The sequence below is a fragment of the Phyllostomus hastatus genome, unplaced genomic scaffold, assembly GCF_019186645.2.
Source record: "Phyllostomus hastatus isolate PE091 unplaced genomic scaffold, TTU_PhHast_1.1 phas_contig_64, whole genome shotgun sequence".
Lineage (NCBI taxonomy): Eukaryota > Metazoa > Chordata > Mammalia > Chiroptera > Phyllostomidae > Phyllostomus > Phyllostomus hastatus.
This window is the reverse complement of record NW_025333928.1, coordinates 8,426,127-8,449,961: the sequence shown is the minus strand read 5'-3', so window position 1 is coordinate 8,449,961 and position 23,835 is coordinate 8,426,127. Positions and strand designations below refer to the sequence as shown.

At 45.2% G+C, this 23,835-nt stretch overlaps 2 protein-coding genes across 3 annotated transcripts; one reads left to right on the top strand and one right to left on the bottom strand.

The window, feature by feature from the left end:
- Positions 1-4,678: 4,678 nt before the first annotated feature.
- FUS (FUS RNA binding protein) lies at positions 4,679-15,227 on the top strand. Of its 2 annotated transcripts, none has more exons than XM_045849102.1 (15): positions 4,679-4,769; positions 6,459-6,483; positions 6,574-6,725; positions 7,551-7,692; positions 7,873-8,060; positions 8,276-8,489; positions 10,057-10,091; positions 11,566-11,598; positions 12,781-12,884; positions 13,276-13,405; positions 13,667-13,768; positions 13,901-14,024; positions 14,360-14,460; positions 14,591-14,738; positions 15,028-15,227. In XM_045849102.1, exons 1-15 carry the CDS (start codon positions 4,757-4,759, stop codon positions 15,065-15,067), a joined length of 1,551 nt encoding a protein of 516 aa, XP_045705058.1. In that variant the 5' UTR covers positions 4,679-4,756; the 3' UTR covers positions 15,068-15,227. The 2 variants fall into 2 exon arrangements, with proteins under 2 accessions (XP_045705058.1, XP_045705059.1); XM_045849103.1 differs by having other exon boundaries at positions 4,695-4,769; positions 7,554-7,692.
- A 6,756-nt stretch (positions 15,228-21,983) lies between these two features.
- PYCARD (PYD and CARD domain containing) lies at positions 21,984-23,315 on the bottom strand. The gene is made up of 3 exons (XM_045849122.1): positions 22,985-23,315; positions 22,670-22,729; positions 21,984-22,312 (listed from the first exon to the last, which is right to left on the bottom strand). Exons 1-3 carry the CDS (start codon positions 23,256-23,258, stop codon positions 22,053-22,055), a joined length of 594 nt encoding a protein of 197 aa, XP_045705078.1. The 5' UTR covers positions 23,259-23,315; the 3' UTR covers positions 21,984-22,052.
- Between the last annotated feature and the right edge of the window lie 520 nt (positions 23,316-23,835).

Sequence of the window (23,835 nt, the reverse complement as noted above, 5' to 3'; positions counted from 1 at the left end):
AAATGAAAGGATTGTTTTGGGCAGAACATCTTTTTTTTGGTGAGAAGAAGAGAACTGAAGGTTTATTATTTTTAAAGATTTTATTTATTTATTTAAAAAATTTTTAAAAGATTTTATTTATTTATTTTTAGAGAGGGAAGGGAGGGAGATAGAGAGAGAGAGAAACATCAATGTGCGGTTGCTGGGGGTCATGGCCTGCAACCCAGGCATGTACCCTGGCTGGGAATCGAACCTGCAACACTTTGGTTCGCAGCCCGAGCTCAATCCACTGAGCTACACCAGTCAGGGCTAAAGATTTTATTTATTTATTTTCAGAGAGAGGGGAAGGGAGGGAGAAAGAGAGGGAGAGAAATATCTATGTGAGAAAGAAACACCGATCAGCTGTGCCCGAACCAGGGACTGAACCCACAACCCTAGCACGCTAGTACCCTGACCGGGAATTGAACCGGTGACCTTTTGCTTTGCAGAATGAGGCCCAACCAACTGAGCAACAATGGTCAGTTGTGGCAGACCAAAGGTTTTTTAAAATCGTACAGATTGCTGCTTCTTTCTATAGGGGGTGGGAGATGGAGAGGCTTCTGTGACAGATGACCTCATTTGTGTTGACCAGAAAATTCCATACTGGTTGATTATGTTTCTGGCCCTGACCGGGTGGCTCCCCAATCGGCTCAGTTGCTTGGAGTATAGTCTCTGGCACCAAAAGTTTGCAGGTTATATCCCTGGTCAGGGTGCATATTACGAGAGACAAATGATTGATGTTTTTCTCTCACATCCATGTTTCTCTTTCTCTTCCCCCTTCCTCTCTCTCTAAAATCGATAAACAACCCTACAGCCCTGACCAGTGTGGCTCAGTTAGTTGGGTGTTGTCCCCCAAAGTGAAAGTCACTGGCCTGGAAATAGAAAAAAAAAGATTGTGTTTCTGGGAGAAGTTAAAACTTCAGTTAGATGAGATACTAAATTTAGTTTTGGTATCCTGGACTTTAGCGTGAGTGATACCATTTTGGGTCTCTGTTTTGCTCTTTAACAAATATGTATATGTATATACATATATGTATGTATATATATGAAAAAACATAGGATATATAGGGTTCAGTACTATCTGTGGTTTCAGGCATCCTCTGTAATGGATGCCTGTGAATAAGGGGGAACTATGTACATTTTTATTTTCACTAACCTCCAATTGAAAGTTAGCATTTTTTCAATACGATATCTACTGGGAACAAATCACAGCAGCTTCTGGGTCTCTGTCACCAATAGAAATTTTCATATCACATTGCAGTTGTTGCAGGTATCTTAAAACACTTTTTACATTCTATTCTACTTCAAAATTAAGATAGTTACCACACATCGGATGAGTATATTTGATCAAAAGATGTTTTAAAGAAATATTTTTATAACTGTATTTCCATTTAATTCATTTCTATGTAACCATACAAAGTTTGTTTTATGTATTTAAAAATATTATTCTAAGAAGGGGTCCACAGAAAACTCTAGACTCTGGCACAAAAGAGGTTAATAACCCCAGATTTGGGAACTGCTCACAAACCCAAATACCATCACGGGCCAGCTGGAGGCCTGAAAACCAGGGTCAGTTTTCATTTTCCTATGTTTGAAGGAAGGAAGATTTTCCCTTGTCTTTAACTCTGCTGTAAGAAAAACTGCATTAAACACCTGATATAAATGGCAATTGACACTGGCTTCCATGTCACAAATACTAGAGTGGAAGGAAGACTGTGGTAAACTGCAAGCACATGCCCCAGCTGCTTCTGGCTGCAGCTGACCCTTGCTGAGTGGGAAGGTGGGCCCAGGATGGTCAGAACCTTCAATTTTTAAGAAAAGCCAGAAGTTTGAATTTTTTCCTACTTCTAGTGTTGGTGACTATTAAAAAAAATTAAAAACAAAGTTTTAGCTACGTAGAACCTATCTGCAGCCTGCATTAATTTTTTTTTTTTTTTTTTTTTTAAGACAGGGGAAGGGAGGGAGAAAGAGAGGAAGAGAAACATCAGTATGTGAGAGAAACATCTACTGGTTGCTTCTTGCACATCCCCAACTGGGGACCTGGCCTACAACCCAGGCATGTGCCTTGACTGGGAATCAAACCAGTGACCTTTCAGTTTGCAGGTTAGTCATCAATCCACTGAGCCATACCAGCCAGGGCTAAAAAATTAAAAAAAAATTGATTTAAGAGAGAGAAGTAGGGAGAAACATTGGTTTGTTGTTCTACTTATTTATGCATTTGTTGATTGATTCTTGTAGCATGTGCCCTGACTGGGGATCAAGGCCCATAATCTTGGTGTATCTGGATGATTTTCTAACTGAATGAGCTACCTGGCCAGGGCTTTAGGTTGCCTTTTGCACCAGGCTGCATTTCACACCAGGCCACAGCTGGGGCCTTGGGTCTCAAGGGAGTAGCAAAGAAGGTAAAGACAGAACCTTGGAGAGCACTGCTATCTATATGCAGTGAGTAGAGGAAGATAATGCTGGGGAAGGAGACGGACTGACAGTGGAAATGGTGGGAGGGCCAGGAGCAGGAATGTCAAGTAAGGAAATATGACAACTCCTTAAAAGACAGCCTTTAAAGAGAAGTGAGAGGTATATTTTTATTTTTTAAAAAGATTTCATTTATTTATTTCTAGAGAGAGGGGAACGGAAGGAGAAAGACAGGGAGAGAAACATCAATGTGTAGTTGCCTTTCGTGCACCCCATACTGGGGACCTGGCCTGCAACCTAGGCATGTGCCCTGACTGGGAATGAAACTGGTGACCTTTTGGTTTGCAGGCTGGCATTCAGTCCACTGAGCCACACCAGCAGGGCAGGAACTAGATCTTTTTTATCTTTCTCTCCAGGTCTATGCCATTCTTGGTACATTTTATGCAGTGCTCAAGCAATGTTTGCAGAAGCATAGGGATTAAGAGCAGGAACTCTAAGCCAGGCTGCCTGGGCTGGAAACCTGGCTTTGCCACTGTCTGGCCACAGCTTTTGACCTTTCTGTGCCTATTTGCTCATCTGTAAAATGTAATCCTCACACCTTTGTGAGGAATAGGTTGAACAAGTTATATACTCAAAGCACTCAGAACGGTGCCTGATACTTGGTAAGCCTTATGAAAGTGTTACCCTATTATAAATTTTATATATTTAATATATAAGTATTTCATTATTAAATGTTAGCTTTGTTATTAAATGGTTTCATTTATTTTGTATGCTAGTGCATCCTCACTGTCCAGAACAGTGCCTGGAACATTGTAGATACTTAATAAATATTTGCAGAATGAGTGAATGATGGATTTCCCTTTGCCCTCACTCCAGAGCCACACTGTCGTCCTAATTAGGGGTGGGGTGGGTGACAAGGTGTTCAAGAGCCAGCAGGGCCTAAATCAGAGGTTTAGTAGAAGTTTGTGGGCAGGCCTAGGTCATAGCTCTCAATTTTTCTCCGGGAAAACGTGTCTAACCTAAAAAAGAACTTCTGGAACCCAGGTCAAAAGTAAGTTGGGAAAAAAGCTGCATGTATATGTACCAGGAATAACTTCCTTTGTCTTCTTTTATTCAATACATTCAAATTTCCTTCTCCAGGCTAGGCTGATTAGAGTGGAACTTGTAAGTTAATTTGAATTTCACTTTTTGTTCTTGGTCTCACAGGGAGTCCAGGCTTCAGAACAGTGCAGATCGTTCATGTAACCAACAAAGGAGTGTTTTGCAACCACACAGACCTGAATTCAAATCAGGACCTCAGATCCTTGGCTGCACTCGGTCTCTCTGAGTCTCACTTTTCTTACCTACAAATTGGAGATGTCTTTACTTTCTTAAAAGGCTGTGATGGGAAAACAATTAATTGTGCATTTTGAAACCATTTAAGCCCTATAGAAATATCAGTTATTATTGGATCTTCACATTGGTTCCCTAGTAGGGCTTCAGGAAGATAGAGTAGCTCCTTATCAGTAAAAGGCTGCGTGACCCCCAACTCTGATCTCTGCGTAAGGGTCCAGAGGGCCTAGCATTCCGGTCCCAAGGCTAGTCAGGGGCAAAGCTGTGAAGGTTTGGGTGGGCGGTCAGTGCTAGACCAGACTACAGTGCTTTCTTGCAGGTCAAACGTCGCAATCCACAAACCCTGGTAAGGATTTAAGAAACGCATTCCTTAAAGATGATGAAGTGAAAACCGAGACGCAGGGAGAGGGTCAGAGTTTGCTGTCAGGGGAGAAACCTTATAGCAAGAGGAGGTTGGTGCAAAAACAACGATGCGTCTGGTTTCCTGGGAGGGGAATGGAGCGCAGGAGCTCGACATCTTAAGTGAAAGTTAAGAGGCTGTGAAACTGGTCAAAGGAATTTCAGTTCCGCCCAGCAACTCCGGGCTTTGACTACAGTACAGTCCTTGGACGCCTCGGGCCCCTTGCTCCGCCCCCAGAGAGTAATTAGACCGTACCAGTGTGCCTTTTTAGGGGTGAAGGCAATCGTCGGCAAGTCTTGTAGAACGAATTGAAGTTATTTGTTAGAAAAAAAATGATTATATATATTATTTGAAAATTTTAGTTAATGTGCTTCCTTCTGTCTGCTCTGCTTTCTATGCTCTCTGAAGAATGGTAGGAGTCTGGCCATCCTTCCCCCTTTATTTTCCGCACTTGGTACTTCCCGCCGCGGAACGTAGGCGGGGAGACATACATAAACCCCAACCCAGGCCGCGGGTGTGCTTAGTGCTCGAGGCGTCGGAGCGCTCCGGTGTTTGAGTTTTATCGCGTGTCGGCCAGTGTGCGCGTGCGCCGACATGGCCTCAAACGGTATGTAATGGCGCGAGGCAGCCGTGGTGCGCACACCCGGGTCCTCGTTCCTTCCCAGCTGGGCTTTTGTTTTTTTGGAGGGACCTGGGCGGCGATCGCGTGTAGGATTTTCTCGTGCCACCGTGGCGGGAAGCAGCGGGGAAGGATGTTTGGGGTAGGCCTATGTCGCCATCTTGTTTTCGCTTCTCTGGCGCCTTGCGCGGGGCGGGACGTCGTCCATTCGCAGCTTACTTTGGGGTGAGGATTGGGAGGCACGCTGCTTGGTGATTTGAAATGTGAGGTACCGATAGAAACGCCCGGCCTGTGTAGCCCTTTCCCCCACAGTTCTCAGCCCTGAGTTCGGGCCCGCTTTGTCGCAGTGCTGCATCCGGGCACTCCGTGCGCGCACGCGCTGTACTGGCCCCTCCTCCCCTTTTCGCGGCACGAGCCCCCCTCCCACCTCGAGTTGGTCCTGCTTTTTGTCGCGAGACCCTCGCTCGGCTGGGGAGTCCGCAGTACCAGTCCGGGGTGGACCCCGCCCTGCCGCCTCTCTGGTTCCCTTCGAAAGGGGCGGGACCACTCCTTTCGCGCCTCGTTTGCCACGCAGCTAGGGACGGAGACCCGGAATCCGGGCTGCGTGCCCGCTTAACGGTTGGAGGGTGGGGGGGAGTGGGAAGTCCTGAGGGTCGTCCGACGAACTAAGGAGCCGCGTCTGAGCGTTTTCCCGCCCAAATTTACTCTTTCTGAGGTGGGAACGGAAAGGAGCGGCTGTCCAAGGCCACACCCTCTCCCGGTCCTTTCGCCTTTTCCTGAGGGGGAAGCACCTCATTTACTGTGCGGAGAGGAGGAGTTGATCTGGCTATTGCGTCTTCATTACGGCGTTTTAAAAGCGATTTCGCTGTCTTTGGTTCGCCCAGTTCCCCTCAGCGCCGGGAAAGGCTGGGTGAAGGAGAAATGGGTTCAGTTGGAGCCACAGGGGTTGGAACAGGAGTACCAGTTAATTTGTCTCCTGAGGTGTGAACACTTTGGTGGTGATCTCTTACATTTGGGGTCAGAGTTCTCTTGGTTACTTGGCTTTGCATTAAAAACCCACTTTCCCAGTCTTCAATATTGAGCAAAGGGTGGAATGGCCTCTTTGGAGATATTCTTGTCCTTTGGATCTTGTTCTTTGGTTGAGAGAGTGGCCACATCTAGAACACTGTTGCCTCCTGCTCCCATCTTTAATTAAAACCCATCTCAGCACTGGATGGCGTAGCTCAATGGATTGAGCACTGGCCTTCGAACCGATATGTCGCCTGTTCGATTCCCACTCAGGGCACGTGTGCAGGCCAGGTCCCCAGTGGGGGGTGTGGGAGAGGCAACAAAGCGATGTTTCCTTTCCCTCCCTTCCTCCTCTCTAAAAATAAATAAAATCTTAACAATAAAAGATAATATTAAAAAATGGATTGTTAAAACCCCTCCCACTGAGGTAGCTCTGACTTTAGCTAGACTTGGGGGATAACTTCCACATAGTGGGCATGAAAAGGAGATGTGTGTAAATCTTTTCTGATATCAATTGCATTTGTGGAAAATTGTGGCTTTCCCCCAAGATTCTTCGTTTTTCCAATGAAGCCTCTTGATCTCTATAGAAATTTGCTTTTTCTTTGCTTTATTGTGTTCTGCGCTCTGAGGAATGGCTGAAGGTGATGTACTTGTATTTTTCTTTTGCAGACTATACTCAACAAGCAACCCAAAGGTGAGTGTCATTTCTGGGCTTCCAAAGTTTTTGGAGGGCAGAGGTTGCTGAGGTATTTTGCCATGATTGCTGTTTTTTTCTTTTCTCCAGCTATGGGGCCTACCCCACCCAGCCTGGGCAGGGTTATTCCCAGCAGAGCAGTCAGCCCTATGGACAGCAAAGTTATGGTGGCTACAGCCAGTCAGGGGACACTTCAGGCTATGGCCAGAGCACCTATGGTTCTTATGGACAGACCCAGAACAGTGAGTCTCTTTTAAGTGGGTCACTCCTCCTCTTCCCTGCTGTTTCTGAATGTTGCTTTTCTTTACCCTAACCAGTGCTGAAATGTTGAAACTGTGTTTTCTCTTATCTAACCCTTAAAACTCTTTGGGATCTGAGTCCTTTCAAACAAAATGCTTATTGGTTTCTAATTCTGTTTCCTTTTATTTTCTTTGACTTTTTACTTATGCTGCACTTTTCCCCATTTCCCCTCTGCATGAAAGTGAAATGTGGGGGGGAAAGTATTCACTAAAGGGAGAAAGTTTTAGGCTTTTAATACAGAACAGGGAGAAAATGATTTGCCTGAGGATATTTGAAGTCAGGCTGTATGTCATGTGCTACACTGAGAGGTGGAATATACCCTGAGGTCCTGAAGTATAAGTAATGTGGGTTGTCCTATTTGTACTGTGGGCATATGAGCAGGTTAAAAGGATGTTAATGAATAGGGAGTTCTTAGGCTATGGTTAGTGGTTCTTGGAGGCTGGCTTTGGGATGGGTGGGATGAGATTGGAACTATGAAGTTGGCATAAGTTGGAGCATTAGCCTTAGGGTAGAAGAGAAGGGTAACTTGACCATGAGTTGCAAGATTTCTAAGCAGCTTCTAAGATGCCTTTTTTAGAAAAATTTAATATAATTTTAAAACTTAAGATTTTTCTAACTTGCTATTCTGAAAATTGATTTATTAGGTTAAGAGGCTGACTTTTGTGTGGATAATATTAGATAATATGTAATATTATTTTAAACCCATTCCTTGTCTTTTTTTCTCTTTTCTCTAAGCTTTTGTGACTTCCTTTTTCTTTTCCATGTAGCAGGCTATGGCACTCAGTCAGCTCCCCAGGGATATGGCTCAGCTGGTGGCTATGGTGGTGGCCAGAGTTCTCAGTCATCTTATGGGCAGCAGTCCTACCCTGGCTATGGCCAGCAGCCAGCTCCTAGCAGCAGCTCTGGAAGGTAAGGAGATTTGGGGGTGAATTGATACTGAATGATAATGTGATCTGCAGTAGGAGCAATTATAAGGAGTAATGGGTGGGTGTGTCTTTGGGTTGAGAGTTCAGAGAATGGGATGTACTGAAAGTGAAAGGAAATAGGGATGTGCTGACATTATGGTTTTGTCTTTTTCCTTTTCCTTAGTTACGGTAGCAGTTCTCAGAGCAGCAACTATGGGCAGGCCCCGAGTGGGGGCTATGGTCAGCAGTCTGGCTATGGTGGACAGCAGCCTAGCTATGGACAGCAGCAAAGCTCCTATAATCCTCCTCAGGGCTATGGGCAGCAGAACCAGTACAACAGTAGCACTGGAGGTGGTGGAGGGGGTGGTGGAGGTGAGAAGATGTCTTCAGTTTTGCCTCATACCTATTTTATGTAATATTCTGCTTGGGCCTTGCCCTGACAAAGTTCTTAAAAATCTTGATTTCTTGTTCCCTGGCTTTCTTTTTATTTCTATTCATCTGTCCTCTGGTGTTGTTGAACTCTTTAATGTACTTCACAGTTTTTTTTTTTTTCTCCCCCTTCTTAAAGTATCTTTTCTTTCTGACAGGTAGCTATGGTCAAGATCAGTCCTCCATGAGTGGTGGCAGTAGTGGCGGTTATGGCAATCAGGACCAGAGTGGTGGTGGTGGCGGTGGCTACGGGGGAGGCCAGCAGGACCGTGGGGGACGAGGCCGGGGCGGTGGCGGTGGTTACAACCGCAGCAGTGGTGGCTATGAACCCAGAGGTCGTGGAGGTGGCCGTGGAGGCAGAGGCGGCATGGGGTAGGTGTTTTGTGAGCCAGGGAACAACATCATTGGGTTGGGGGGTGTGGTGGGTTGCATGAATATTCAGTCTCTTAGAGCATGGTTATCCTTATTCTAGGGATTTATCAGGGCTTTGATATGGAGGCATTGACTTGTTCTCCATCCCCTTTTATTTTTGTGAGACCTTGGGAGCCTGAACTCCCACCCATACCTCTGAGTACTGACACTTATATTTCCAAAGGAAAAGGAAACAATATATGGGTGCGTATGGATTGGAGTCATTGATATCCTAGGCAAGAAATGTGGAAGTAAAGGCTTCTTTCTCTGCAAGGGAAACCGATGATCCCACTCCTGGTAATAGGGAAAGTTGTTAATGGTTAACCTGATTTCAACTTCCAGGAATTGGTTACTCTTCCCGTATTTTCTAGTCATTTGAATCCATGAATTTGATTTGTAGTAATTTGAGTGACAGTGATGATTTTGTTTGTGACTTGGTTTGTGGGGCTAATGAAGTGTGCACACCTTTTGGACAAAATACACTTGACAGTGGTATCCCACATATTTGCTCCACTGTTCCCCTTCTCCTGGTTACTTGTCCAACTGGACCTTCTTCCCTTCCCGCTGTAGTAGTTGATTTGAAGTAAAACCGTAGATTTGATGTTAAAGCATGCGTCAAATCTGTTGGTAAATATGATTTGAAGGACCATACTCTTGTCTCCCTTGAAGAGGGGAGGAATGTCAGTGTGCTACTCCATTTTTGGAAAAAATAGGTTTTTAAAGTAAGAGTTCATTAATGGTAAGTATTCAGAGGTGGGTGGGGGCGATCTCAAAAACCGTACAGAAATGAGGAAAACTCTGTTGTGTGCGTGTGTTTAATGCAAAACTTTAAAAAGAAAAACAACTGTTATGTGACTGTTAACTTGCTCTGCATTTTATGTGCCACAGGTATGAAAGGTGACATTGCAAAATACTCCGCTCTTCTCGCAGTGTAGAAGGGGTGACCCCGGTGGTTGGGGGAAATCAAAAACAGCTCAGTAGTTAGGATAGGGCTTAGCTAAGTTTGTCTCGCTTTAAGGGGAAGTTGCCTTTGGTTTTGACTTTTTATGGAATGGGGTTGGGTCTGCTTGCTGCTTTCAAAGCAAAAACCACAAAAATGTGTTCAGGGCTACCCCAGCCTGGTGTGAAATGTCTTCTGGGTAAATTGGGTAGGGTTTTTAAACCAACTACTGGGTTATCAACCACTTGCGACAAGAGGAAAAAACATCTGCTACGTCGGAAGAACAACCAAGGAAAATGGGTCATTTTTTTTTTTCTCAGAGGAAATAGATATATAACCTTTTCCAGCAAAATTCTTGGGAAAAAAAAAGCTGTGTCTAAGAAATTGCACACGTGTGTGTGGCACACTGAAAGGTAAAGGTCAGACAAGGTTGGTCAGGAAGGGGAATGTATTTTAGCAGCCACTTGTATCTTTTTCCCAAAACACATACCCTTGTTTGGGGAATATTAAACAAACAAACAAACAAAAAAACGCCCGTTTGTAGCCGTTGGAAGCTTCATGTCCTTTCTTCTAACTTGTCTTCTCCAGCGGAAGTGACCGTGGTGGCTTCAATAAATTTGGTGGTAAGTGAACAGAGTTTCCAAAATTCCCAACTCCCAGCAATGCTTTGTCTGATTGTTCATTTGCAGATGTTTTAGCGTGTTTTAAGTGTCAAAGGTTTTGAAGTGTCCAGAACCACCTCCAGAAAAGGGGTGGGGTCGAATGCTACCTGCTGCCATATGTGTGCTAACCTGGAGGCAGGCAGGGGTAAGACTCAGCAGTCATCCTGTACCAAATTGGTTTGACACAGGTTAATAAGAGGTGTTTAATAAGGAGTGTTGCCACACCTGGCACTTAGTGACCACAATTATGAAAAACTGGAGAGTGTGCTGGAACACGAGCCAACTTGGCTTTAGGATTTTTTTTTTTTTGATCAGTGTGTTCAAGGTGTGTGTGTGTTGTGTGTGTGTAACAACCTCCAAATGTTTTTAATTCTGGAAGGGGGATATGAAATGCTGCCCTGCCCTGAGAATGGTGAAGTTGGTATAAACATATATTAAATACTGAATGGTGTCAACTAAATTCTACATATATGTATTTAAATTCAACTCAGATGGGCAAATAGAAACTAGCTATGGGAAGGAAGGTGTGGACTACAAGAAAAGTTGGGAGCGTGTGTGGCTCATGGGAAATAACCAGGTCTTAAACAGCACAAACTGAATTCATGAAAAATGGCAAATTTGAGAAGTCTCCCAGTAAGCTGGAACTTTTCTGGTTTGGTTAACTAACAAAAGGTTTCTTGGATTTGTCTCACCATTTAAAACCAAAGGCCCGGGTTCACAATTTAGGTGTCATTGAATGTGGGTACAATATTTATATATGGTGAATTCAGAGAAACTTTGGTCAAAGATGGTCTGGGAAAAAAATAGGCTGCATTATGGAAATAAGATTTCTGGTCTGTTCCCTGGGACATGCTTTAAAAACACAATAGTTATTATGTATGGGTTTTGTTTTTTTTTTTTAATTTTCATGTGGTTTTGGGGAAACAACATGGTTTTAAGAATGGTTTCTAAAGAAGAAATTAAAAATTGTTCCACAAGGAATAAGTGTCTTTGGTGTTCAAGTTTGGAGAAAATGGTTGGATGTATATCACATTGCTGGTGGTGAGCCCATTTCTCTCTGGGGTGAGAGAACAGGGCCAAGCTATGAGTTGCTTTGTTGACTTCAATGGGTTTTCCTCCTGGCCACCCCAGTCTTTGCTGGGGACATTTCCCAGCTTGAGCTGGGGGAGGCAGCATTTTCTGAAGTGTGGAGTTGTCCCTGTGGGGACTCAAGTTACATACAGATGTTAAGAAAAGACCTGTGTCTTCTTTCCCAGCCATGCCTAGGATTTTCTCTGGGCAGGCAACACAGGACAGGGTTTGAAGTGAGTCTGTGAGCTCTTAACTGATATTTTGAAGAGTATGGATTTGGTTTTAAGTTTTTTCCTTGTCTGTCTCTATCTGTTGACTAACAGCTCATCTCTTCTTGTTTTTTTTCCCCCCTATGTCACTTAAGGCCCTCGGGACCAAGGATCACGTCATGACTCTGGTGAGTCCACAGGTGGCATGAAAGAATGGCTTAAGTGGTATCAGGACTTGTTCTGGATTTGAATGTTCTTTGAAACAATATGAAGAAGACCAGGGATAGGGAAGGAAAATGAAGGCAAGGGAGTTTGGGTGTCTCTGTAGTTAGCAGAGATTTATGTAAATGAGCATATCTGCAATAACTGATGGTTTCCTTCATCAGCAATTTAGTAAGTCTGGCCCTGGCCCAGCGAGATTCCGGCCCACTCATTCCCCAACCCACCAAGAGCTGGCCAGGATTAGAACATTACCAGCGGTTCAGAATCCCTCTGTGCCACTGCCAAGCACTGTGCACCCCCTGAAGGGAACCCCTGTTCTGACTTGTTAAACAGATTTATTGTGCCTCTTTGTGAATGTTGTTACTGGAGTCACGTAATAGGTGTTTTGCGTTTGGCTTCTTTCGCTCAATGTTAAGTTACTGAGAATCATCAGTGTTGCTGTCTTGAATGAGCTCATTTCAAAAAAATACAATTTAGTAGGTGGGGGAGGAGCCAGGTAATCTGCATTTTTAACAAGTCTCAGAAATGCTGGTGCATCTATGGACCATGTGCCAGAACTGTTGGTTTAAAGTAAAGGTTTTTTCTTAATAATTTATTGATTATTTTACTATAGTTGTCTCATTTTTTTCCTCCCCTTTACTCCCCTCTGCCCTGTACTGCCCCTCTCACTAAAGTAAAGGTTTTTTAAAATGTGAATCATGACCAAATTAGTGAACACAAAGACTTACAAAGGGGAAGCATTCACTGTATTTTTGTATTGATTATGTTTATACTGGATTTCAGGTGTAAAATAGGGCTTTTATTTTGTTCTTCAATTAAAAAAGTTTACAAATGTGGAGTTACTGTGTGAAGTTGGGCAGTTAACTTGAGCCCTGCTTTCTTGAATGGTTATTAATGTGTTAGGGTAGTTGTAAAACTAATTTCCAGTTTGTGAAAGGACTGTCATAGATGCACTCAAATCTTAAAAAATGAGGATGTGGGTTTTTTCATTTGTTTGAACTAAACCAGATATATTGGTGGCTTAGAATTTTCCTTTGAAAGTGTCTTATCAGGTATTTCTTAAAGTTGGGTCAAGAGTCACTGACTCGTTTTGTCTTTGCTTGTTTTCTCTCTTCTAATTCACATTTCCTTTTGCATTGTACAAGCAGAACAGGATAATTCAGACAACAACACCATCTTCGTGCAAGGCCTGGGCGAGAATGTTACAATTGAGTCTGTGGCTGATTACTTCAAGCAGATTGGTATTATTAAGGTGCTTGTGGAGCAGAGTGGGTACTTTCTGTTAGTGTTTCAGGCTTTTGGATTCCACATAGTAAAAATATCTTAACGGTGTTAAAGCTTAATTTGTAGAAGAAGGAACATTAGCTGTTCCCATTTTCTAAAAGAAGTAACAAAGGCGTAATTGATGAAAGGAGTATGTTAGACTTTTGAATTTGCAGTCTATAATCTAGTTTTTAATAGAATGAGAGACACAATAATAAGAGACACAATTGTAGTCATTGCCAATGTTACATGTGAAATAGGAACTAGAAGAGAGGAGCTGAAGTATGGTTATGATAAGCCCCAGATTCTGGAGGAGGAAGGTGGGTGGGTACAACTATGTGTCCTATAAGCCTGATGTTATCTTTCGTTGTTTTCTTCAGACAAATAAGAAAACAGGACAGCCCATGATTAATCTGTACACAGACAGGGAAACGGGCAAGCTGAAGGGAGAGGCAACAGTATCATTTGATGACCCACCTTCCGCTAAAGCAGCTATTGACTGGTTTGATGGTATGTATGAGCAGGCTGGTGGTGGCTGGGGAGGTTAGGCAAGCAAACCTTGGGAAACGGGCTAAATTTTGAGGGTTTCTTTGACTGTTTCAATGTTTACTTCATCTGCTATTTCAGTAGTCTTTATTTTTTGCTTATGTCTCATTAGATTATAAATCTTTTCAGGAAGGCAGAGTTGTTGCTTGTACCTAGTGTGCTTTTGGGTCCACAGGTCTTGATACTATGAAAAGCCTCCTTTTTATACTTCCTTTATTTCTTTAGGTAAAGAATTCTCTGGGAATCCTATTAAGGTCTCATTTGCTACTCGGCGAGCAGATTTCAATCGGGGTGGTGGCAATGGTCGTGGAGGCCGAGGGCGAGGAGGTGAGTTACTTCCTGATGCTAGTGTAAGGAGGTGATGTTAAGGGGGGGGGAGGATTGTGAGGGCTTGCACAGAAAGGAAAGTTAGATTAACCACATTTGAAAGGAAATCAGACCCAAACTTATCTGCACTAGGACCCATGGGCCGTGGAGGCTATGGAGGTGGTGGCAGTGGTGGTGGTGGCCGGGGAGGATTCCCCAGTGGAGGTGGTGGCGGTGGAGGACAGCAGCGAGCTGGGGACTGGAAGTGTCCTAATCCGTGAGTGAAACTTTTTTTCTCAGTCTTCTTAATATGTGTGCCCTTCGTTGTGGTAGAGTTGTGTATTTTCCAAACCGTAAATTCAAGACCACAATGATGAGACAGATATGGTCGAGAGCTTACCTCCTTGGTAAGGTCCGTGGGAAAGGTATTGGACTGGGTTCCTTAATTTGCAGTTTCTGTTCCTGTCTCTGCTCCTGAGAAGCAAGCCTTTGGCTTTTCTAAGGCCTCAGGTCTCTGTTTTCTCATTATATCTGTAAGGTTACTGGAGTTTGTTCCTAATTCTAGGTCTTGCCTACTCCCTACTCCTACAAATTAATTGTACTTTTCCTCAGTACATGTGAGAACATGAACTTCTCTTGGAGGAATGAATGCAACCAGTGTAAGGCCCCTAAACCAGATGGCCCAGGAGGGGGACCAGGAGGCTCTCATATGGGTAAGGAATAGTTAGAGCTATCTGGTAATCAGAATTTGGGATCAAAAAGCCCTTAATTTTAAGCAGGGAGGCTGGGGGAGGATAGGAGGGCTTTGTGGGCATGTGATATATTACATTTCTTTTTTTCTAGGGGGTAGCTATGGAGATGATCGTCGCGGTGGCAGAGGAGGCTATGATCGGGGTGGCTACCGAGGCCGAGGCGGGGACCGTGGGGGCTTCCGAGGGGGCCGGGGTGGTGGGGACAGAGGTGGCTTTGGCCCTGGAAAGATGGACTCCAGGTAAGTGAGACTAAACTGAAATGAAAGAGTAATTGAACAGAGATCACAAAATAGTAAGGTTTTGTTGAAAAAAGTTTCAGATAGAGGGCTGGATTGTTAAACTGAGATTGTAACCATGGTGGGGAGGGTAGAAGGGGAGGAAAGTTCATTTTGGGAAACTAATCTGTACACTCAGTCCTTAGAGATGTGACATTCCTTGGTTTAGGATTTTGGGGGTGGTGTGGGTGGAGAGGTTGGTAGCTCAGACCTTAATGGATACTCTTTTTGGTGTGTGTTTGTTATTTTGCAGGGGTGACCACAGACAGGATCGCAGGGAGAGGCCATATTAGCCTGCCAGCTGAGGTTCTGGAACAGCTTTTCTTCTATGCCCAGTGTTACCCTCATTATTTTGTAACCTTCCAGCTCCTGATCACCCACGGTGTTTTGTGTCGGACTGTGTAATTGTTACCATATTTCTGGATCCCATTAAAAACCATCATTTTAGTTAAATGTTCTTCCTCTACCCCCTCTTCAGAGGATTGATGTCTGGGTCAGGAATGTGGGATGTTTTTCTTCAGGTCATCCTGCTTAGCAGGAACTGGAATAAAATGTTTGGCATTTGGTCCAAGGGCAAAAAGGTCAAGCAGTCTGTCTCCTTGAAAGTAGAGATTAAACTTTCTCTCCTCATAAAGTTGGATGTATGGTTGGGGTAAATGAACACATGATGTCATGAGTGTTGCCCCCAAGTATGTCCAACTCTGGACAAATTTTACCACATTTACTTACATGCTGATCTTAGTGAGTTTACTATTTACAGCTGCCAGGACTCTTGTCTCCTGACAGTTTTCAAAGGGTGGGGCTCACATCAAGTTTGCCTTTGGGGCAGTATTCAGATTTGACCCGGGGGAGCAAATTGGGTCTTTGGCACTAAGGAGAGTAACTACTCACTGCAGAGGTACTGTGGCCTCACTCTATGGGCAGAAAATAAAGTGCTTGGGCTATGTGGCTTGCTTGGGGTCTGAAGGGAGAGGCAGGATTGAGTTCTAGTGTTCTGACTTCGTTTTCATTCTGAAGGGAGCAAACTTGCATCCCAAAGGTTTGCTTGCTTTTAGGCCTTTTATACTTGAGGATATTAAATTTGACTGAAGAGGTTTGGGAATGAGCAGGTGGTAAGAAAGGGGAAGTTTAACTGGAAAAGGAAAGTTACATTTCACGGTGAGTGATCCTGCACCTTTAGTTTTCTTGAAGATGAGTCCTGGGTAGATAGTTGGGGTAGGGAGACGGGGCTACCTAGGACTCGCATCCTACCTATAACCAGAGGGCTATCATCGCTATTTTGAGATTTTGGGCTTGTCTGAGCTTTAATGATTAGGAGTGGGAAGCCCTCACTTTCAAGGTGGTAGTGTTGGATGGAGATGGGGAAAGGGTGGAACCAATGAGTTGAAACCTCAGAAGAGAGCCCCTCAAACTTTTAATGCCTTTCCTGACCATCAGAGTCCCTACTTCTCCCAATTCTCAAATTGAATTTAGAAAACTTGCTTGTGCCTGCTAATTAGTTGAGCATGTATTTTAGCTATACAGAATTGATTTAGAGCCCAGAGCAAAAAAAGATACTTTGCCGTCAGATTCAAACCTTTTAGAGTACTTGGGATCCCTGATTGGGAAATGCATTTCTGTTTAAATAAAGTATGATGTAGGTGTTTTCTAGAGTTGATTTTCGTCCTCAAATCTCTGGTGACTTCAGACAGGGAAGGTATGGCTTCTTAAAAAAGTAATAGCTGCTTTATTCTCCCTAGTGAAGTGGGGGGTGAAAAATGAAGAGTATGCTGAGTGGCTAAGCTCCCAGGCAGTTTTTTGAAGTGGCTTATAAACTTTGTACTTGTGAAGAAGCAAGCACTTGGATTCAGAGTCAAGATTATAGCAGTTTTCTCCTTGATGTGGCCGGGCTGCCTCTGCTGTTCGATTTCTCTTACATGTTTGTTTGAATGGCCTGATCTTGTGGGGTATTGGTGTTAGGGTTCAGTTGTGGTTCCTTGGTTCCTGTGCTAGGGGTGAAGGAGGAGGTTGAAGATCCTGTGAGTCCTGAAAACTGACAGTTGTCTGTTGGTATTAAGTTCTTACGTCCTTGAATGGGCTAATTAGTGGGTAGATCCAGTTTGGGGTCCTTTCTAGAAGAAGGGATAAAGACAGACAGCAGAGGGAATGTTTGTTCAGAGAAGCTAGTTCTGTTGCCAGCTCATGGAGAAATCTTGAAGCACTAGGTGCCTGGCAATTACAAATGAGGATTGGGACAGGCTACATAGGAAGAAGTGAGGAGGGTAGGATGTGGGAGGGGGGAAGGTGTGCTACAGGACTGACTGCTGCCTCTGATTTATTCTCAGTGTTTATATAACTTAATCTTTACCCAAGGATATATTTATTGATTTTAGAGAGGAGTTTTGGGGAGAAACATCAATCGATTCCCTCCATACTCTGATCTGGGAACCTGCAAGGTATGTGCTCAGACTGGAAATTGAACCCACAACCTGTTGGATGATGCTTCAACCAACTGGACCACCCAGGCAGGGCCAGTTTTCAGTTTTCTTAGCTCTTCCCTCTACTCTTCCCTTTAATCACATGTTGGTCCTCACTGGGTTTTAGTAACTTGGATATAGGGCTGAGATTAAGTCAGTGATCCGGAGTTAAGGTCTGGGCTCTAGCCCCTGTGAGACTCAACACATCTTTAGGTATGTTCCCCACTTTCAGCCCGTCTTAATGATCCTCTATGGGCTTTGTAACCAGATCTCACTTGTTATACTAGTCTGCAAGAGAGGCTAAACTCAGTGTGAGAGGTTAAACTCGGGAAGTCCCATCTGCAACCATTCCTCTCCAGTCTTTCCAGAACTCAGGTTTCCTTTCCTACTTTTGGGCCCTCAGTACTTAGAAAGCCCCTTTTGTTTTTAATTTTATTTTGAAATTTTAGCTTACAAGGAATTTTTCCACAAAAATTATTTTGTTCTTGGTGCTGGCATATAACAACCGAGAAAGTATCAAGTGGATCTTGCCAGGAGAATTGACTTCAAGGGCCTATAGAAATTATCAGACTGTCAGTCCTATGGTGTTAGTAAAACAGCTTTTGTAGTCCATTGAAGGTAAAATTCACATTGTTCTTGGAGGCAGGAACAGGCAGGGAAAGTATGCATCTCATGAGCCTGAGTTTGGGTTTGGAAATAGTGCTCTTTGCTGATGAGTAGTGCTCTCACCTCCTTGGATTGATATGAGGCTTTAGGTCCTAAATCTTGGGGCTATAGTGCTACAGAGAAGGGCTCCTTTATTAGGAAGAACAATTGAGAGCCACCAGTATGGGGACTGGAGACCGGGAAGGAACTTGGACCATTGGGTTGAAGATTGAGGATTCCTTGTGCTGTGATGGGGAACCAAGCTTAGGCTTTAAATGAATTCCAAGGGGTTGGGATGAGTAGGGTGGATGTGGGAAAACAAACTTGAAGGGAGCAAGTATCAGGCTTTTCTGCATAAGGCCTTGTGTGCACCTCAGGATGGCAGTGTTGACCAGTTGCCTGGATTCCCTGTAGCTGTTCAGTGGTGTGCATTGCAGCCCCTTAATGGTGGGACTTCCCCGTTAGATCTAGGCTTTTTTGTTTTTCCCGATTTTGATAGGATCCTGGCTCATCCTATGTAGTGTCTCCCTGAGTAAAAAGGCACATCCTTAAGTGGGAAGGCTGCTGCAAACCTGTCTTCAGGCTGAGATGGCAGGGCTGAATTCTCTGTAGCAGTTTGTTTAAGTTGGGAGCTCTTACATGATTTTGTTAGCATGTGCATTCTGATGTAGCGTGTAGGCCCAGGTGGGGTGCAAGCTCTTTATTTCAAAAGCATACTTAGAACCATGCTCTAAAGTTTTGCAGAAACTTTTGTTTTGCTGATGCTTTTCCTGTGAAAGGAGACCTTGACTGTATAAAGCTTTTTTACCTAAACGATGTTCACTAGGAGTTAAGAAAAAGGTCACCCAACAAAAGGTGGGACCTGCATGTGGCCATCCTCCCCCACCCCCCTAAAAGCTTAGGCATAGCCAACACTGGCTTTTGTTCTGTTTGTTCTTTGTTCAGCTGTGTGATGTAGAGATTGGAGGAAAATATTTCATGACATTCTAAGCTATTGGGGAGCTAGGAACAAACATCTTAGAATTGCTGTGTACTTATGGGCCAGGAGCTGTTAGGTGATGAGCTAAGCTTTATGTTCCTTACTTTATAGGTGGGTATGTTTAGGCATAGACAGGCCTTGAGTCCCATAGCTAGTGAGAGGTAGGGCAGGGACTGGAATCTGTATCCTTCGCATGTGGAATTTGTGTCCTTCGCTGTGCTGTGCTGTTTTAAGACTTGAGTTCTGCTGTGTCTCCTATACTCCCCACCCCACCCTGGAAGAAAAAGGGGAGAACAGGAGCACTCAAGGAAAATTTAACTCAGTGGAGCTGTTTTTTAAAAAGTTACCTTTCCTTTTATTGTGGAGCTATTGGAACCATTTCTTTTGCCTCAGGGCCTGTATTGGATTTTGTAGTTTTTTGAGGCTCTCGCTTGTGCAAGGAAGTCTTAGCTATGTCTCCATCTCATGAAAACACTAGGTTTCTGTAAAGTTTACAAAAAAATGTTAGCCTTGGCTGGTGTGGCTCAGTGGATTGAGCACAGGCCTGTGAACCAAAGGGTCATCAGTTTGATTCCTAGTCAGGGCACATGCCTGGGTTGCAGGCCAGGTCCCCAGTGGGGTTGACAAAAGTGGCAATCACACTGGTATTTCCTTCCCTTTCCCCCTCTCTTCCTCTAAAAATAAAACCTTTTTTTTTTTTTTTTAATGAACACTTTTTTTTTAAGATTTTATTTATTTTTAGGGAGGGGAAAGAAGGGAGAAAGGGAGAGGAACTTCAGTGTGTGGTTGCCTCTTGCACACCCCCTGCTGGAGACCTGGCTGGGAACCCAGGGATGTGCCCTGACTGGAAATTGAACCAGAGACCCTTTGGTTCACAGGCATGTGCTCAATCCACTGAGCTATACCAGCTTGGGCTAAATAAAAGCTTTAAAAGAAAAAGTTAAATATATAGTTAAGGAAATGTTGTTAGATACTAGAGGTACACAGTAACTGACTTTTTTTATATGCAAGGTATTTGTACAGAGGTTGCAAAAAATGTCTTTTTATGGGACTCAGTCTCATTCGAGGCCTACATGGAAATACACCATGACAGTATGGTTTGCTGTACCACAGACACTATGGGAAGTGCACTGGAGCAGAGGAACGCATACCACACCTGTGGGTACACTAGGACAGGCAGGTTTCAAGGTGTTAAGAAATAAGGGGCCAACGTGTTACGGCACAGGGTGTGAGCAAATAGGGTGGTTGGGATCATGGGGTATGTGAAGAGAGAGAAGTTGGATGGGGTCCTTATGGGCCAGGCTGGAAGGAGAGTTTAGGTATCCTGATGTTACAAGTGAAAGTATTTCCATGATCAATATTGATTCCTCAGACCCTTGAAAGTGTTGGGTTAGAGGTAGGTAAGACTGGCATAAGCCAGGTGGGGGCAATGAAGTTGAAATGCAAGGTGGTTACAAGACTAAGTCTGGAGTTTGTGGAACATAGTAGGGTTTCTTGTTTTCTGGTTAGATTGCTGCTGTTGTCAGATGTCAGGATACAGGGTTGGGAAAAGGAAGACAATTTCAGTTTCAGAAATGGTAAGGTCCTTGCTGAACATACGGACACAGACTGAATAAGGCCAAGAAGACTTGGTAGAAGAGGGTTAAGGATGGATCAGCATTTTATGGGGTGGCTGGCTAAAAAAGGCGAGGGCACGGCATACTGAAGTGTTAGGACTGATTCCCACTTTATAGGAAGCTCAGATTTTCTGGAGTCCAAAGTAGCATTAGGAACTATCCCATGTGACTGTTCCCTTGACAATGGCCACATTTTAGTGCTTTGGTAGCTGCTTTCTATAGCTAGCCACTTGTTTTTGGTCTGGTGATCCAGTGAGTTAGAATAGGGAAATGTTGCACAGTGAAATCCTACATAGACCCCTGGAGAGTGGGGAATAAACACTACATTTGCTATTGTGTCATCTAGGTGAGGCTGTTCAAAGTGAAGCCTTCATATAGCTTTGTTGTGGGCTTGCATATCATTTTGAGTGGTACAGAACCAATCACCTGTATCGGCACACCTGGCTCCTTGGTGTTGGATTATCTAACTCCCTGCATACTGGTTATTCCACCCCTTGTTTGCCCTATAAAGAAAAGTTCGGTTCAGAGTATATGAAGGTTGTCTTAGGATCCTGGTTCCCTAAAAGGCTCTGAAAAGGCTCCTTAAGTGCTGTTTTCTGGAGAGGTACAGTTGACCCTTGAACAACATGGGTGCCAACTGCTCAGGTCTGGTTAAACATGGATTTTTTTTTTTTTCCCAGTTGACTTGCACAGTTCAAACAAATTGCAGGAGGGCCAATTTCCCAGTTGAGAATGCTTGTGTGTGGAGGGCTGATTTTTTTCTTGAATGCCATTATCTGTGTGTTTTTTTTTTCTTAATCCCTTCACCATTTTCACCCAGCTCTGCAGACCTCTCTTGAAAGCTGTCAGTCTGTTCTCAGTCTATTTTGTGAATTTGCTTTGTGAGGGCTAATTTTATACTTGGGTTTAAGACTTTGTGGGAAGTCAGCACCCCTAACCCCCATGTTCAAAGGGTCAACAGTACTTATATTTACTTTAGTTTCATCATGAGAAGACATAGCTACTTGAATTCCTAAAGTTTTACTTTTGTGGTTGGCATATTTTCTGGGCATAGTGTGTAACCTATAACTTCTTCCTCCAGGTGGTGGGGGGAGCAAAGGGAGGGGTTTAGCTTTTAGCTCGCTGGTAGTTCCAGAAAGAATCCTAGAGTTATATTTGGCTTTGGCTTATGGTCTTCTATGTTAGATGATACTGTGCCCCCCACCCCCACCCCTCGAAAATTATTATAGTTGTACGTTGTCTCCTCCCCCTGCCATGGAAAAAGCGAGAGAAGTTCTGCGGGCCAGCAAAGAGTGTCCTAAGTTAAATGCCTTCTCAAATCTGGCTGTCTAAAGTTGCCGCTAATGGCAACTGCAGGGACATACATGGGGACCAAGTCAGGAAGGATGAAGTGTTTGGGGAGCCTGCTGCCCAGGAAAGGCAGTGGAGTAGAATTGCCCTTGAGCCGCTATGACAGCTTAGCTCTGCATGTGATTCCAGGCTGGAAGTAGGAAAAACCCACACAAGTACACACTGGCTTTCTATGTATTGTGTATTTTAAAACCATTCAGCACACCAACCCCTCTGAGTTCCAGCTGCTGCCTCAGCTCTTTTTTTCCAGGTCGGCCACCAAGTAGGGTTGGGTGTTCTTTAGGGCCTCAAGGAGCAGGTCTTTGCAGGTCAGGTCCCAGGCTGGAGCAAAGCTGTAGAGCTTCCTCATCTTCCCTGGATTGGTGGACTCCGCCCGCACAGCCTGGTACTGCTCCTCTGCCAGGACCTTCCCATACAGAGCATCCAGCACCCCATCCACGTCTGTGACCCGTGCAATGAGGGCTGCCCGGTGCTGGTCCACAAAGTGCGGTCCTGGGGACAGGAGGGAGTAGATCAGATGAACTGGCACCCAGGGTGGGTGCTGGAGCCTGTCCCTGCGAGCACTCCTTCAGAGTTGCTCTGAGTGCACCCTAAGGGGGTGGAGCTCAAGGCAGGCAGCCCACCAGGACTCCAGATAGAGTGGGATGGGCATAACTTGGTGTCCCTTTCTCCTCAGCCAGGCTGGGCCCAAGGAGTTGTGTAGGTATGTGGGTGGGAAGGGTTGGCTCAGGCTTGCTCTCTCCTGGTTCTCTTGGGTTCGGGAGCAGACAGACTGTGCAGGGGTGTGGTGTGGTGGGATGGGGCTGGTGAGGTGCCCAGAACAATTGAGTTTGGGTGTGAAGGCCTCACCTGATGACAGGGCTGAGGTCGGTGTATGGGTCTTGGTATCAGTTGGCACGGCTGCAGAACCTGTAATGGAATAAGTGGTTTTCTTCCCTTTTTTTTCTCCAGGGTCCTGGGGGGAGGTCAGGGGCCCTTTGGTCAGGAAGCCAGTCAGGACCAAGCGCGGGAAGCCTCCCTTCCCAGCAGGAGTTCTCATTAGAGGGTAGGAGGAACAGAAAGTGAAAGAGCCCAAGGGGAAATGTTCGGGCTGGAGGTTGGGTGTATGTGAGGGGATCTTGGGGGACGGAGGAGATTCTGGAGGGCGTGGCGGGGCTCGCTCACCTTTGCGTGTGGCATCCTGCAGCTGCTCCGCGGTCTCCTGCATGCCCATGTCCCGCAGCACTTGGGCAGTGAGCTCGGCGCTGTAGGCTTCCAGGTAGCAGCTGACGAGCTTGTCGGTGAGGTCCATGGCGTCCATGGACTGCAGTGGCCCCCGCGGGATGCGCCCGTAGCCCTCGCGCAGGGGCACTGAAAGCAGCTTCAGCTTGAACTTCTTAAACTCGTCGGCGGTCAGGTTCTCCAGTGCCTCCAGGATGGCGTCCCGCGTGCCCCCCATGGTTCCGGGGTCCCCTGCTGCCGCTCACCCCAAGTATCCGCCGACCAGGAAGTTATGCTCTTGGGCGGGACCTGTATCTCCCGCCTCCCGCCCCGCGCCCCCGCGCCCCCCCCCCCCCCGCCTTTTCCGGGCACCCGCCTCTGCCCCAGCCCTTTGCCCTTAGGCGTGGATTTCGTTGTCCCAAATTACCACGTTGGTCCCCTGTCCCCCCCCGCATCCCTCCACCCAATCCTCGGGTCAGTTCCTTGGCCATCGGACAAGACGAGAGCCAGGCCCCAGGAACCCATCCTCTTGCAGGTCCAGAAGGTGGAACCAGGCGGAGAAGGGCTAATGGGTGGTGGTGCCTGCGACTCCAGGCTTGCACTAGCTAACACAGAGCAGGAACCCAGTTCAGGGAAGTGCCAGGGCTCAGAATCTTGGGATTTTAGAGCCCTGAAATCTCCACCATTCCCTGAACCTTAGCATCCTCTCACATATGTCATGTGATCTTAGAATCAGACTCTCAACAGCCACAACCTTGTAGCTCCCCCAGTTCCACATACTGGGAGAAATGAGGTGTGAAAAAAGGGAAACTGAG

Excerpts from the sequence above, each read along its gene's own strand:
- FUS (XM_045849102.1), top strand. Across the intron at positions 13,406-13,666 it reads AGCTATTGACTGGTTTGATG|GTAAAGAATTCTCTGGGAAT; the intron begins GTATGTATGAGC and ends TTATTTCTTTAG. Across the intron at positions 14,461-14,590 it reads ACCAGGAGGCTCTCATATGG|GGGGTAGCTATGGAGATGAT; the intron begins GTAAGGAATAGT and ends CTTTTTTTCTAG.
- PYCARD (XM_045849122.1), bottom strand. The coding sequence starts at position 23,258 with ATGGGGGGCACGCGGGACGCCATCCTGGAGGCACTGGAGAACCTGACC. Across the intron at positions 22,730-22,984 it reads GCAGGATGCCACACGCAAAG|GTTCTGCAGCCGTGCCAACT; the intron begins GTGAGCGAGCCC and ends ATTCCATTACAG. Across the intron at positions 22,313-22,669 it reads GACCTCAGCCCTGTCATCAG|GACCGCACTTTGTGGACCAG; the intron begins GTGAGGCCTTCA and ends TCCTGTCCCCAG.